The sequence below is a fragment of the Takifugu flavidus genome, chromosome 10 (assembly GCF_003711565.1).
Source record: "Takifugu flavidus isolate HTHZ2018 chromosome 10, ASM371156v2, whole genome shotgun sequence".
Lineage (NCBI taxonomy): Eukaryota > Metazoa > Chordata > Actinopteri > Tetraodontiformes > Tetraodontidae > Takifugu > Takifugu flavidus.
In genome coordinates, this window is record NC_079529.1 from 5,972,462 (window position 1) to 5,988,862 (window position 16,401).

The following is a 16,401-nucleotide window of genomic DNA, read 5'->3' on the forward strand; positions in this document are numbered from 1 at the left end:
TGTCGTAACATTTGAATTCTGATTACCAATTACACTGAAGCTTCTTCTTGGTATTAATAATAAATATTAAATTAAAAAGTTAACCATTTAAACCACCTAAAAATGTTGCAAGTACTCCAGAAACATTTCCCATTAAATGCCAGACCATCTTTGTAAGTAAGGATAAACTGGCCCAGGGTTTTTTACTGTTCAGGTATATTTACATTCCTTCTGTTTTTTTGTCTTAAAGTTACATGTTTACAATGTTTGTATGAGAGATGAGAAGATGCTTCAGTGTTCTCACCTAGCCAGAGAGAGGTCAAATATCCCCAGGAACTGTCTCAGGGAGGTCTGATACATGACATTTACCATATTCATTTCTGTGATCAGGAAATACAGGATGCTGCCTCTTGCTGCAACTGAAAACACAAACATGTACCCAAAAGAGTTCTTGCACACACATTTTTGAATGAATGATAAACGTCTGGTGGGATATGCATGGCAAGCCAGTCCTCCCTCGATCAAATATCGCTGTGACCTGCAGCTTTGTCTGATTATGAGAGATTTATCAGCTGATTTAGTAATCTGAGCCCATTGTTATGACCTACCTGGTCGGTACTCCTCTCTGGCAGCATTGATCTGGATCTCTGTCTCGGCGGCAATTTGCAGCTTTTGAGTGACCTCTTCAGAGGTGCGTTTGGTGTTGCCAAGGACAACAATCAAACTTTCATCGTCCACCAGTGAGCCCTTTTCAAAGGACATTATTTAATACAGTGGTTTTTTTTTAAAAATGCGATAAATAATTTTCTTCTAAATTCTTATGAATGTTTTAATCCCTCATTTCAGCCCGCGGAAAGCCGTGCCTCATTTTTATCATGTTTTATGTCACCTGTGTGCTTGTCAGTCGGTAGAGAAGGTTGTCTTCTAGTTCTTTCATCTTTCTTTTGTTCGCTGTCACATCTTCCAGGAGGTCTGTCCTCTCCTTCTCCAGTTCCTAAGTGACAGAGTGCTCACTAAATTAAAAGAATATGCCACAAATCTCACTCAGCCATATATAACCTACGGTCCTGTTGCCCTTTATGTTAAGGAAGCACTTTGTAAATCAAGGGCAAGTGAAAATCAAATAAACCCAAACTCCCTGACACAAACCAAATCCAAAGATCTTGTGCAAGAGCTGCGCAAGATGAGGGTTTTATATTCAGCTCACAATCTAATTAAATCCATATTTAATGCACAGATTAACAAGCTTCTTTCCACCCCCCACCCCCCGGCTCAAATTATTTGGCATTGTCCACTGCCAGGAACAACTGTCTTCCTTCAGCAGTAAATGTTCTTTCACAGTCAATGCTCTGTCTCATCACAGTTATTGTGCAGTTATTATGCGTACGAATGAACCAAAAAGAATAGATCAACATTTTTTTTCCCTGTTGGACGCATTCGGGTATGGTTGTGGTGGTCTCTAATATAGGCAAAATATATATTTTGAATATATAATTTGATGGTCCTTTCTTCACACTGTTTTGCGAGGATGTGTCTTAATCTTACATTACACAGTGATGATAATGTATTTATTACATCAGCCCTACCTGCTTTTCAGTGAGAATGACTCTGCCCAGTAGCTGGTCTTCCAGTCCTCTCTTAGTGACGGTGAAGTCGATGATGGAGGTGCGGGCGCTGATCTCAGGGGTGTATGAAGGGTTAGGCAGCTTCGTGGTCAGATACAGTGTGAAGCCAGTCAATACATCCACCTCTTTGTCACCTAGCTTCACCTGTAAGAAGCCAGAGAGGGTAACCCATGATACTTCATCAACTCCATCTATCTACTCACATTTAAATGTCTTTTGTCCAGCAGAAATCATCAGCAAAATATCTGATTACATGTATGTGTAATAAATGCAAATTAAATTCACAGTGGGAAACGGCTGTGGACACACTCTGAAGTCACTAGTAGAATATCATATATACGTCTATGCAACCATTCAACCATGTAGTTTCTGTTAATCACGTATTTCTAATTGGGGAATGGGAGCACTGGAGTTCAACACTGGAGGTGTGGATGTTGGGTGTCTGCGCGTGTTTGCTTCTCATGTGCGAGACGTCAAGAAGGAAGGAGCCAGCTGTTTCATCAGCTGCTGCATAACCAACATTAGCCGCAAGCTGAGAGGTGATAATGAGATAGAAACTTTCTTACTACTTAGTCATCATCATTTTCATTCTTAATAATAGTATTTCCAACTGTTTGGGTGTAAAAAAGAGGATCACAAAAAAACTGAGTGCACAGTATTCAAATTTAAGGTTAGAGGTTTTGGCTGATGAGCAGAATACTCTTTAATACCTTCATAGTTCCTTACATATACTGCATCTGTGCAGATGTGCAATATGAAGCCAGTTTACCTTGTAAGTAGACCCAGATTTAATGAAGTTTTTTTCAAGGATGTTGTCAAGTGCAGGATCCAAATCTTCCCCGATATCCTCAATCAAAAGAGGACGACCAAGCGATAAACTGTCCTCCAAATGGTTCTTGAAATACTTATGGTTCAATGACGTGATCTGGGATCAGAATAGAGGACAAAAAATGTTCTCAAATGCAATTAATGCCAGCAGAATAGAGTAGTGCAAAGAATTCCTCAGAAGACATTTTCTTTCCTTTTTGTGAGGTTCCAAAAAAAAAGTTTGATAGTGTGACCTTTGTGAACACAATCCAAATTTCCCATGATGCCACACAAAAACTAAAACTTTAACTGCTTTAAAAATGGTGGAAAAATCATCCTTAACTGACTTAGTCTATGTCACCTTGAGAGGATAGAATTAGAGAAATAGGCAAATAATAACTATCCAGACCAACAATCATTTTAATTAATGATCATCATGTTATCACCCAACCTAAAACAGTGTGATAAATCATGTATGTAAAGATATAGCAGTCACCACAGGTCACACACACACTTTAGATCAAATAACAAACCAGTAGGTCATTCTGGGCCTCTTTGTTCTTGATCCATGATTTTCCCTGTGTCTGAGGGTCAACAAGGAGAGGATAGCGAGCAGCTTTAGTGACTATGATGCCGTTCTGAATGGACAGGTCATCATTGGGGAGTCCCTGTAAAATTCAAGGCAGGTTATTGGATTAAACATCATCATATACGGCATGCATACATATGCATATCTGTGCAGTGGTTTTATAGTTAGATTTCAAAAAGGAACATGGAAATCCTTTTTGGAAAATAATTCTCCCACCAACTGGAGTTATACACTGTGTGCATGGCTGAAATACATTTAGCAGAATAGACCACTGACCTGCAGGTTCCACTCGCTTATGGTGGGCGAGTCGATAAGCATCTCGGTCAGGTTGAGGTTGACGCCAAATGGGATGTGACGCTGCTTCAGCTCCTGCTGCCATTCGCTCAATAAAAGATTTCGGAACTCTTGATTGAAGGGGCCAGAATAGGAGAGGAACCCAGTAGCCAGGAGAACATCACCTAAAAGAAGAGGACAAATATTCCATTTCTGTTCTGGTCATTAATTATAAAATACAATGTCAGCATTACAATCTGTAAAATGTAGTAACTGTGTGCCCTTATCCATTGGTTATATATGAGATCTTATAGATTAATGGTAATGTGTGCATCACAGACACAGTTCCACAGCTCCACCACCTACCAACAAGCCGTTTGGTTTGAGCAGCAAATTCTTTGCTCTGCTCAGTCCACCTCTCCTTCTCACCAGCTAGGCCACTAATGAGACTGGATGCTGTCTGCATCTTGTGTCTGCAGCGCTCAGCGTCCTCCAGCAGGGCCTGACGAGGAAAATGTCCACACACATAAGTCAGTTTAGCCTTTCCAAATGTTACGTAAGAATCCACCATTATTCGTTGGTAGTGTCACGTAGCGCACGAAAAGAAACCCCATATAAATTTGCATGAAAGATCACTTTATATTTTCCCCCCTCTAAGACCAAATATGCATTAAATGGAGTAAATATGGACATAAAGTGAAAATCTGAGCCGAGAGATTGAGCTGGAACAATGAATATTATTAATACTGGAAAAGATTGAGCTGAATAAATTTAATTCTGCAAGTTTTAAAGAACATGAAGGCAAATGTAGACTTTGCAGTTTAACGTCATGGATTTGAAATGAATCACATAAGTAGGGTTTATATAGGGACTCCACAAAATGCAAGCATCATTTCAGTTTTACATTAGGTGTCCAATAGTCTGATCAAAGATACTCTGACATTCATCCCATCCTTTTAAATTTACATTCATGGAATGATGGAAAGTGCCATGTCTAAAACTGAAAGCTTCGAACCTGTTTCTCCATCATTGCCTTCTCATACTGAGCCTGAACCAAATCCAGCTCCGCTTGCTTGGCATCCAGCTCAGCCTGAGCCTCCTGGAGGTCCCTGTTAGCTATGTTTAGACGGTTCTCCTGCACTGCCAGGTTAGCCTAAGGAGGAAAAGAGGAGACTGTAGAATAGACGGACTAATACTTTGGTTGCAAATAACAAGCCCATGGGGGTGGAACACATTATAGGGCTGAATAAAGAGGAAAAGCGACAGCCCTACTGAATATGGACAGTTGAATTTGTCATAAGGAACCATGATGTGAAAAGCAAAAGGCATTATTTGGAATATGTTGTTGCTCATATCAATAATAACAGCAATAATAGACAAGGGCACATTTTTGAAAAAATATATATATATTTTAGAAAGCCTGGGGAAAATGCCAAATAGCAGAGATAAATGAGTGATTAAAGGCCAACAGAAAATTGGAAATGACAAAGATGAAAAGAGTGAAAAAGAAATGAGAGCCAAGGAGGCACCATGCAGGGCTTTTTCTGGTTTGAGCTGGTTAGACCTGAGGGGGGAAAAGCACTGCAAAAGGTTCAGAACCAAAAATGGAAAAAAACAAGTTCTGTATACAGTTGGCCAAGTGAAGAGGGAGGCTGAAGCATTTGTTAATATTCAATGATATGTGAGAGCACCATCTCTGTGTTCCTGGCCGAGGTGGGCTGTATCTCAAAGCAGCAGAGTAGCCAGGCAGCTTTAATAGAAGCCTCTGTTGGGCTGGAACCCAGAAAATCAATTTGTTCCACACTAAAGGAAAAGGTCAGTACTACGGAGGAGAGACAGAAAGTGCTCACAGGGGTCACAGAGAATTAAAGAACAGAGGAAAATAAGTGGGGAAGAGAGAAGAAGAATAAAAACGGTGTAAAGAAAAATGAGCTGTGGGAGGGGGGCATATGTACTGAGATGAGACATGAAGTGTGTAAGATGAATAAAATAGACACTGACAAGGACATAATCCTAATGTATCACTGCTTTCATTGAAGTGAGGCTTCTTATTGAATGTCATACATCTGTAGAATTACAGACAATCAAAAGGGTGAAATTGTGTAAACATGTGTGTATGTGATTGTGTGTGCAAAACCTTGTAAGAGGCAGCACAGCTTTAGAGGGGATGAGTTTAACTGATTCAGGACGACTTTTGAGGACTGAATAAATCGGCTGAAATTACTTTTATCCCGTCAGACAATAACTCCAGTTCTCTTGAAGTAGTTCTTCCTCTCAGTGCTCAGGTCCCACAAATGATTCCATGATACATGATGTTGCTAACAAGGATTTGGTGTTTTTAAGTAGCCTGGGTCTGGAAAATAACAGCTCTGCTCCACTTTAGACCTCCCATATGAATGCATTGTCCAACATCGGTGTGTGTGTTCTTGTACTTGCTTCATACTGACTATCAGAACATTCATTCTACTAGCAAAGTGAGGACATTTTGTGGAAGTGAGGACATCTGGCTGGTCCTCACAACCGTTTGATGGTTAAGATGCTTCTGAGGTTGAGGTAAAAATTGGGTTAAGGTTAGGGTGGGGGTTGGGGTTAGGTAAGGAGCTGGGCAATGTATTATGTCTATGAAAGTCCTTGCAAAGATAGAACTACACGGATGTGTGTGTGCACGTGCACATGCGTGCACATTATTTTAAACAAAAATGCTACTCCTGCCAAAACCTGCAATACAAATGATAAAAATCAGTAACTAATACAAATAATATAGAAACTGATCACCAAGTTAGGAACAGATGAGGTATAGATTCTAGCTGAAGGCATCACTATGAATGAAAACATGTGGAATCATACTTAACAAAAGAGTATGAAAAAACTCAAAATATGTCTTGTATTTCAGATTCTTCAATGTAGCTGCCTTTTGTTTTGTTTTGGGTTTTTTTTGGTAGCGCTGCCGACCCTTGGTGTTCTCTCAATGAGCTTCATGAGGTTTGATTTTCACGTCACAGAATTGCCTTGTCAGCATTTCTTCAGTGAGAATCGACAATGTAAATAATCATGAAAATAAAGAAAACGCATTGAATGCTCATTTGTGTCCAGACTTTTGCCCTGTACTGTATATAGTTAGTTGCAGAGCTATATTAGAACTATTATAAATGGGATAATATGATCATTATAATGTAAATGTATATTGTTCAGGCTACAGAAATACAGAACAGAAATACATCCATGTTAGTCCCATCTACAGTGATATAAAATATTTGCTGGAGAAAATAATATGTCTTACCTTCAAAGGTAAGACTTCCTTGTTGATAGAAAAGAAGGTGGCCATCGCTTTCGTCCAGGATGCAAGGCCAGCCACATTACCACACACCCTCTTGGCTGTCTCAATGTTATAATCAGGCATGTCGAAATAAGGCAGCAGAAGCTCCACCACCTCCTCAGTAATGGTGTCTTTGGGGAATTGCTGCATGGCACAAAAACAGTAGGGTTGGAAAAAGGGGTGAAAGAGGGAAAGATCGCCAAGGTACTATTGGTAGATTGCATGATAATAAAAAAATAGATGTAAGGCTATCATCCATCCCATCATTTCATTGATATACAGGGCAGCCAGTCAGATGACATCACATCAGTTCTTTTGACATTTAGGTCACTGTGCATATGCAAACAACGGCTCTAAGTGCAGCAAAGCTAGCAAGCTAATCAGTTTGTTACTGCTCATTTTTCGCTTCCGCTTTTTCTCTTAAACTTTTGAAAGGGTTTAAAATGAGTGGGGGAGCTGGACCAAGTGAGGAGAATAAAACTGATCACTTTTATATGGAATAGGAGGAGGACTTTTATTTACGATGACCTTTTCAGTTTTGCCAAATCTGCCAGTCTACCATTGCAATATCAAAGAAGGGAAATGAGGTGCGGCATTTTTAGACTGTTCATGGAAAATACAACACCGAAATCCCGCAAAAAGCAAGCTGAGAAAGAGAAAGGAGAAGGAACTAAAGTCCCAGTTGTTTATCACAATAGCAAAAAATGTACATAGTTAATTATGTTGTGTTGTGCCACATATGTGGTTATACAACGTACATCAACATAAATTGTAAGAATCCTCAATGGTTTTCTAAATACTAATATAATGGGTTCCTCATTTTGACTAGCTTGCATGCTGGAAAAGTGTGATATGCATGTTTGATATGTGTCATTTGCAGCTACTAAAAACTCACTATCCATGTTTTCTCAAACATCTCAGAAGTTGAAATCAGCAAAACAACAAAAATGACTCAGAATTGGGTCAGTAAAAACTGTTAAAAGCAGCAGAGGTGGATTAGGACTAGAAAAACACAAGAAAAAAACAAGCACATAAAAAACGACAAGCACAAAAAACCAAACCACAGAATAAGAGAGATGCTGAGACACATGATGGATGCAAGACAAATATCAGCCAGCTGCTGAGGGAGACAGAATAATGTACAGCCATGCATTCCCTGTATTGACCACAATGCTGCAATATTTAAGTGCGGTAGTTTTACATGCAGAGGGAGTTTTTCCAGGGGGGATATGAAATTTGCTGAAACGATGTGCTTTAGGCGGCATGTGCACGTGTATTGTTACCTGCAGGTTGCTCACAAAGTTTCCGGCCGTCATTAGTTTTAGGGACTCCTGCCAGGATGGCGTGATGCAGTTCTTTTCTGTGTCCACCTTGACCGTATTGATCTTCTTCTGGAAGAGCAGCAGCACACAGTCCATGATCCGCATGATGAGGTGAGGGGGGCGACCGAGAGTGCGTACAGTGGCGATGTCTGACGGCTTGATCGTCTGAGGAAAGACGGAATAACAGTCATAGGGATGTTCATAGCTCAATCAATGTATAATTAATGTTATCCAAATTTGCAAACACCACAAAGTTGGAAAACCATGTTTCTTTGTAAATTCACATGACAGTAGCTTAAAAGCGGAGAAAATAAATGCAGAATGAGGCAAACTGTACAGTGAATTCTTCTCAATGTGCTCATTAAAAGGGAGACAGCAGCAGAGAATCGAAATCCTCCCAGTGAGATTCATTTGACTGATTCATCATTATCCTTTCCCACTTGCCCCATTTTTGGCTCCTCGATGCACTTTGGTTCAGGCATCATCCTCCTCCTCCTTCCTAATTCCCTCTATTCTTTCATTTCCTCGTCCCTCCTATCTATACAGCGGCCAAGCAACCACAACGCTGATAAACAACGTGAACGTGAATGGCGGACTGTTTTAAACATGCTTACCACACATTTCCATGCATTTCCAAGCATTTCAAGTATTTTGAAGTGACTATTAACTGCATGACAACAATGCGTAATCACCATCATGCCAAATACCAGCACAACACATTTCCTGCTCTTCAATCAACACAAAGGGTTGCAGATGTAAGACAACAAAATAGATCTAATCAGGGATCTACCATCATTTTGCCATCATTTTGGTGCAACTCTCTACATGGAAGTGCACCTTAAATCATCAGTGTAAAGATGCTATATGAACATGTATTGCACTACAAAGAGAATCTATGAAAGGAATCAATGAAAACATTGTGTCACATGATTCAGGAGAGTTATCCACTTGTTTACAACATAAAGGCAGCAAATGGCTGTTCTGAAAACTAGGCTTAGAAATAAATGTTGCTTCTTAAATATTTCAGCGTTTTTTTCCCACTAATTTCTACATTTATCACAGCAGATCTGTGTGCTTGTGAACCAGTGCAGCAGATCATGTCGTAGGCAGATGCAGGGGCAGATAAACAATGATTATTTAGTCTGGAAGGAACGGATTCATGGACAAGCAACTAAAATCATAATCCCCAAGTCCCAAACCTGCAGTGCGGCCTCCGCTTCCTCAAGAGCTGGTCGGGCGGCTTCCAGTTTCTCCGTCGCAGTGGCCTTGTCAGCGGTGATACTGTCTACAAGGGCCTGAGCCTTGTCTTTCACTTTCTGCACCTCTGCCTTTACCTTTTCTGCTGCCTGCGCTTTTACAGTCACCTCTTTCAGTACCTTGGTGTAATTAAAAAACAAAAAGGTCCAGTGCACATTAAAAATATAATTAAAATATACAGTACATATATATATATATAACTTGGTGAAGTTTCTGTTGAATAAACTCACTCTCTTGCATCAAACCTACCATATCAGCCTTTTCATTGGCCACCTGTAACACCTTTTCTTTCTCCTCCAGCTCCTTGCTTAGAAGTGCTACAGATTCAGATGCCTCCTTTAGCTTCTCAAGCCCTGTGTGCATCCTAAAGAAGTATTAAAGATAACCTGCTATGGGAGATCATATCAACAAACTTGATAGTGCAACCTTTTAACACCAGTCCTGCACATCACATAGCCAATATACAATGTATATAGCAGTTGATTTAAGACCCCCCTCAGTGAAATAAAGGCAACTGTGCTTTAAAATGCTCATTAAGCTCAGGGTCAAAAAATTGTTGAATTAATTGAAAAGACATTGACCTCTCAGCCAGATTCCGACTTCAGACCTCTTCTCTGCATAAATTGTTTTGTATCCCTGAATAAAGGAGAGGTAGGACTTGGGAGTGACATAAGTCGTTCTTCTGAATCTAAAAATCAAAAAAGGTGTCATTACGCACATGTCAGTATACCTTTTGCTTCCACCCTGGTATTGCCATTAATCATATATAAAGTGTTGATTTCAACCTTCACACTAGCAATCACAGGAAGTCAGGTTACTTATTAAATACCTCTGGAAATATTCCACACACTTCTCTGCCACCCCATCTTGGAAAGAGCCCATGCATTGGACTACTTCCTTTTTTACCTCGTGTGTGCATTCAATGTCGTACGCTGCCAGGAAGTGCTCTGATACTGAAATACAGAAAGTAGAAGGACAGGGGGGATAAGGGTCACATTCATCTGCATGGTCCACCTAGACCTAATCATCTTTATTTGCATACCAAAATAAAAGGAAAAGGTTAGACGTAAGTGGCCAAACTTCTGTATGACCATTTCAGTTTTCTAAAATGTACAGAAATGCAGCAAATGTTCTGAAAGAAATTTTTATAAGGACCAAACAGGCCACACATTCTTAAAATCAACTGAAAGCTCCAAAGCTTGGTGGTATAAATTTTCAATGATACGTATGAACAATTGAAATGCTTTTAAGAAAAAGTAAAGTTAAACAACACAAAGTGTAGATTCAGATATCATCATAAGCAAAATTTTGTGATATCTGTTGAGCTGCTCATAATAGCAACGATACCTGCAACGAGAGCATCTTTAGGCCATCGACTGAACCAGTCCATGGTGCATCCAGATATCAATGCCGGGAACTTTAAGGCGCGGTTCCGGAACTTCTCGCCAACAGGTGAGAAGCACAGAACCACATGGAGATTCTTTTGAACACGTGACATGAAGTACTCGTACAGGTTTTCGTTGGTCGGCGGTCGCTTTGGAAATTCTCGCTTCATTATGGGGACAAGGTCGTTGAGGATCTCATCACTCTCATCACGAGCAAATAAATTGGATACCTGACAGCGTGCACACAAATTATGTTATATTCACCTTTGTCAAATGCTGTTATCATTCCTATACATCACATATTTTCATTTATATTTCCAGGCTGGCTTTATTAATAACGTATCATCTGATATGTTGTCGCCCTGCCTCATACCTCTCCAGATGACAGGACATTGTTCATGTACTCCAGAAAAGACTCATCTTTGATTTCATTGTCTGTAAAGATGAAGGTGATGCCTTTGCCCTGTTGGCCAGCAATTCTGTACAAGTTCTTTAGATCATCCATCAAATTTGATGTGTTGTATGAGCTGGAAAAAAAAAAAACAGGAATGCTAACAGTGTTTTTTCTCTTCTCTTTTTCATTACAGTTACTGTGTCTGAAAGAAAAATGAAATAAACAGAAAGATGCACACATCCTCATTATTTTCTGCATCTAAACTAAATTAGGATTCTGAAGCGATGATGCCAAAAGAATTGCAATGCTGGTGTTGATGAGTCTTGCATTCTGCACGTGTTAGAGCTTCATTAGATGGTACAAGATGGAAAAAGTAAACTGTTGAAATATGTCTGATATCTGGTAAGACAGTCTCATTAAAACTGTAGAAATATTGGTCTGGCTTATTTTCACTCCTAAAGTGCGTGTATTTTTCACAGTTGCTCAGTTAGAACAGAAAGTTACCCACAATTCTAATGCTAATTTAATTTAAACAATAACTACACTGTGCAGTAGAAGCAATCTCCAAGCTCATTAGATCAAATATATCTCATCTTTTTATGGCATCCTGAAAGGAACACAGCTATGAACACAGAAAAATAAATACGGCTTAAAAAAAGTGAAATTAATTAAACCGAGCATGAGAGCTAGTGGATAAATTTCACTGTAGCAGTAAGGTTCATGCACCAGAGTGCAGGTGATGGCAAAAACAATAGGAATATATGAAATGTATTTATGAAAAGGTTAACAAGATCACAGTAGTATTTATTACCGTGTTAGAGTGATTTGGAAGAAGTCAAATGAAGCTATGAATGAAGCCAGTCTGGTCAAGCTCTGTTTACCAGAACCTCCAACGCCCACCAGCAAAGCATTACCACCAGGTGTCCGAATTATCCTCGACACCTACAATGATAATCACAAGAGAAAGCGTTAAGAAAACTTTCAATATAACATGGAACTGTGTAATTATGGCAGTTTTGGTGGGTTGGTCAGAGGTGTCACAGTTGGGGATCTTTCAGAATCAGACTCGCATGACAGTACCTTGATCAGATGTATCATAGCATCCTGAAAGAAGACCATGTCCATGCCAGTACCCCTGATGGTCTCGTTGTACTGGGTGAGGAACATGTTCAGACGTTCCTTTAAGCTCTCAAAAGACTCAATAGGTTCATACACCTTTGGCATCTCTAAATCTGCATCTTCTTTCTCTTCTCCTGTGAAATAAAAGCTAGTTGGTTTTTAAATTACGCAACAAAATTGGAAACATTGATGCTACACGGAAGTCTAGGGGCTGTAGCTGATCAATACCAGTGTCCTCGGGCGCATCTCGAAGGAAGTCGACAAAGTATCGGTCGTGTCCACAGTCCACTATTTTCTGGTGCTCCCCACCAAGCTTCTCCCCGACCAACTTTGCTATAGACTGGTCGAACCACTCCACGTCCTCTGGCATGGTAAACCTGTCAGCGATCACGCGTTTGCACTCGTGCTTCCACAATCCCAGCAGCACCTTTTGGACATTTTTTTAATCCACTCGTTGTTATTGCCGTTATTCGTTCAGGACAAGGACGTTGCATCAGAAAAATGTTTTCACCTGAACGGAGCCAACGACCTCAGCGGTTGTATTGAGCATGCCTTGCCAGATTCTGGAGAGATCTCTCAAATTAAAGATGTAGTGAAACTTGGCAGGTGTTGGAAGCATCTTAATTTTAGTTAGCTGCCAGAGAAGGCGGGTTAGAGGCACCAACTGGCGTACCAGGTTCTGAACCTCAATGGAAAACCCACGACTTTCACAGAAATGACCCATACCAATTACACCTGTATAAAGGGTTCAAAAGGGTAAAAAGTGCTCAAATGTTACAACAAATAATGCACGGATAATTCTACAATTCTCTAGTTGCTCACCAAATATTTTGTCAATGGAAGCGTTGGAGGGCAGGGTACAATTAAAGATGGAGAACTGCCTCTTCAGTCTCTGTGGTATATCATTGCGACCTCCTCCAGGATGGATCATGGCTGCCAGAAACTGAATGTCCACGATATTGGTGAACTCACCTGGTTTCTCTAAATTGTAGAAGCCTTTTTGTTCCATCAGCTGCCTGACAATTTCATTTGTCACCTATAACAGGAGGCTTGTTATTGTCATGTATCAGCATTTTTATTATTTAATATTGCCTTTTTTTAAGGAAATTAAGACACTTGAAAACATGATTAAGCCAAGATACAAATTAGGATTTCAACATCTTGATTTGAAAAATGATTCCTGACCTGGTCTCCCCATTCATTGATGATAGGCATGTTGATATCATCTATAAAAATGGTCATTTTCTTCCCAGCAGGAGGACCATATGTAGCTCCCATTCTTTTATCAACATAACTTTCTATTGTCCTCTAAAAAAAGCACAGACAAAAAGTCTCCGGTGACAAAAAGGGTACAAAATAGATAGAAAGGCATCTGTTCAGTCCTGACAAAATCCATAGTACCAGTCTGAAGTATTGACCCAGACAGGTTCATGACCATACATGATACAATAACAATTAGGCTAACCTGGAGATTGTGTCAGATGTGACTGCACCAGGGGGGACTGCAAGCTTAAATTTAAATAGGTTAGGAGTGAAGAAAGATGTTTTTTTGTTGTTTTTTTATACCTGGAACATGAAAGGTGTGGTTGCAGAGGAGAAGTTGAGGCTCTTGCCCATGTGAGTGTCAGGATCATATTTTGACATGTAACCCTTGATGATGACTGTCTTGGCTGTCCCTTGCTCTCCAATCAGCAAAACGGCCTAGAAAATGTTAAAAAGATGAATTCCCCTTCTAGTAGTGAAACACCTAAACACTGTAAACATTATTAAGAATAAATACCAATCTTCATTGAAGGACTATAGTTGATATGTGTGCTATATTACTTCAAATTATCATTAATTTATTTAATCATTGGTTTGGCTATTGGACAGATTGAAACAGAAATCCACATTTACACAAAGTATATAGAAATAAATGGCTGGAAATTGGAAGGAACTAAATACTTTCCAAGCCTAACAACATACCGATGCTTTCTATTCTCTTTCATGCACACCCAGGAATCCCATGAATAATGCCATTCCATGAATCATTTAACAGGTTTTTACTTTGTACACTACAGGATGTTCCTATCCGCTGCAGTAGAACAGATGCTCTGTTATTGATCTGAAACATGGGCACGCGGGAGTCTGCTCAGCTCTGTCCAGAGATCAACACTTATCAACACTAGATTATCAGTGTATCAGTGGATTATACCTTTCCTACGTGATCATGATCATTTAATAACGTAAAAATAAACAGAGCCAATGCGCAATGAAGTAGGTCTCACCTTGCCCTGCTTGGCAATTGTCTGAATTAGGAAGTCTGTTCTGACATTGTCCACATTAGGAACTAAAATGGAACGGTACTCTGGGGTGGAGTCAGATGGATAAATGTACTCCTCTACTCTGTTGCTCCAGTGTACCCAGTGACCTGGAAGAAAAATAAATGCACACAAGTTAAAAACCTAAACTTTGATGCAGAATGTAGAAGAGGTGTGGAAATATATGGTTGAAGGGTAATTTGAGAAAATAAACTTACCATTATCCGAGACATGATAGTCAAACATTGTGTCCTCGCTGCCGGATGGAATATTTGGTAAGTTAAGACAGAAGCCGCTGTTCCCTCTGAGCCAGACCTCCATCTTTTTCCTGTCGTCCAGCTCAAGCAGGGCACCGACGCTCCACATTAAAGCAAAGACATACACTCGTTCCAAGTGTTCTCTGGACAGCTCACCACCATGGTCCTATAATGTAAAGATATTCATTAAGTAAATCCGTTGATCGGTAGAAAAATAACAACTTCCTGTGGGTTTCACAGCTTTGTTTGTTTGCTTTGAAAAGTTTGGAAACCTTACCTTGGCTGGGATGAGTCCTTGCAGCATGTTGATGCACTGCATGATGACGAAGGCCTCCAGCATATCCATCTTGAACTCCAGTGACTGTTTGCAAAAGTTGTAGAGGTCGGAGAAGGACGATGTGAAAAGTTGCCGCAGCACTTGAGCTTCCTGGGGGGATCGTTTCTTCAGCCAACCCTAAACGTTGTAAAAATGGGATTTTTCCAACTGCATTGACCATAAATTATTGTTTCTTCTACACCAAATTCAGGCTGTAAATAAAATATCAGCTGTTTTGGAGGGAAAACCTACAGCCTAAATGTTTTAACCTCACCTCCAGTATTGGGCTCCAATTGAGGACAGAAGAGCTCATGAACACCATACCGTTACGAGACACTGTGGCCGGAGATGCATTGTCAATGTTATGTGGTTCAAAAGCCACTTTACAGTTTGGAGCCATGGGTATGCGGTCTCCATTGGCCAGGGTTAGAGTTTTATTGTCGTCCAAAACTGAGTTTAAGTTCTCAATCCAGATGGCATCCACTGGTCCATCCAAGACAATCCAGATGTTCTCTCCTATGGAGAAGAATGAAGAAAAATCTATTGGAAAATTGCATACCACATTCTTATCATTACAGAAACAAAGAAGCATTTAAGTCTCTCAAATACGGAAATGATGAGAAGGTGTTTGTACGTTTGTCATTTCATGTAACTTCTCATGTTTCTCACCTTTCTTTGCCCTCAAAGTTTTCCTCCAGAGCGTAGAAAATATTCCGTCAGTCCAGTCATTTGTGGCCACATCCAGTCGGCCAAACATCTGAGGCGCCGTGATGGCTTTGGGATTCATGCGCATCTCTTTGTGAGGATGACCACATGCTGAGAGAGGAAAAGAGGCGACAGAAATAATGTAGTCTCTAACCAGGCTCACTAGATTTACCACACATGATGTACTGAAGCACAACTGTAGGATTCATGGGCTCACTTTCTAAATATGTTTATGCATACAGCCCTACCGGTCATAGCTTTCATCAACGTATGGATACAAGTTGTTTTTCCAGCTCCACTGGGTCCAAGGGCCATCATGCCGTGACGGACCCTCTGAGTCTCATATAGCTGGATTAACTTTAGCTTCCAGGGTGGGTGGCTGATAAGACCTGCACTCTCAACCTTGAAACAGAAAATTAATTTTTACTAGAATGAACAGGCATTCACAACCAATATGATTTATTTCATAATATGTTATTCTGTGTTAACAGGAGGTGGTTGCTCATGGAGTATAATATGTCAAACTGAGGACTATATCTCTTTCTGCTTCCTCTGCAAGAGTAACTTGGGCTTGGTTCTTGGAAAATAGTAAATGGCACCATTTGTCCATGGGTCCTGTGACTTAAGGCATTTAAGACTGACATGAAATATACTGCTGCCACACAGTCCATTAATCTTTTGTCCAGTTTTACTTACAGAAGTTCTTTTATTCCTATCTTTGTCCCTCCACTTATTTTCCCTCTGTCCACCTTCATTC

The 16,401-nt window shown here is 40.1% G+C and overlaps 1 protein-coding gene across 1 annotated transcript in view; it reads right to left on the reverse strand.

Annotated features, from left to right (window-relative positions):
* The window catches only part of dnah5 (dynein, axonemal, heavy chain 5), a 44,997-nt gene that overhangs the window by 8,292 nt on the left and 20,304 nt on the right, over positions 1 to 16,401 (reverse strand). The window contains 31 exon segments of the mRNA XM_057045142.1: positions 284 to 398; positions 588 to 726; positions 869 to 973; positions 1,566 to 1,748; positions 2,374 to 2,529; positions 2,945 to 3,079; positions 3,277 to 3,458; positions 3,640 to 3,775; positions 4,289 to 4,426; positions 6,554 to 6,733; positions 7,873 to 8,076; positions 9,111 to 9,287; positions 9,418 to 9,532; positions 9,750 to 9,762; positions 9,765 to 9,856; positions 9,998 to 10,121; positions 10,516 to 10,783; positions 10,927 to 11,080; positions 11,759 to 11,889; positions 12,028 to 12,200; positions 12,295 to 12,493; positions 12,578 to 12,801; positions 12,889 to 13,102; positions 13,252 to 13,374; positions 13,633 to 13,767; positions 14,334 to 14,476; positions 14,585 to 14,789; positions 14,901 to 15,077; positions 15,214 to 15,455; positions 15,609 to 15,755; positions 15,893 to 16,046. Of these exon segments, the coding sequence (XP_056901122.1) occupies positions 284 to 398; positions 588 to 726; positions 869 to 973; positions 1,566 to 1,748; positions 2,374 to 2,529; positions 2,945 to 3,079; positions 3,277 to 3,458; positions 3,640 to 3,775; positions 4,289 to 4,426; positions 6,554 to 6,733; positions 7,873 to 8,076; positions 9,111 to 9,287; positions 9,418 to 9,532; positions 9,750 to 9,762; positions 9,765 to 9,856; positions 9,998 to 10,121; positions 10,516 to 10,783; positions 10,927 to 11,080; positions 11,759 to 11,889; positions 12,028 to 12,200; positions 12,295 to 12,493; positions 12,578 to 12,801; positions 12,889 to 13,102; positions 13,252 to 13,374; positions 13,633 to 13,767; positions 14,334 to 14,476; positions 14,585 to 14,789; positions 14,901 to 15,077; positions 15,214 to 15,455; positions 15,609 to 15,755; positions 15,893 to 16,046 (4,883 nt within the window).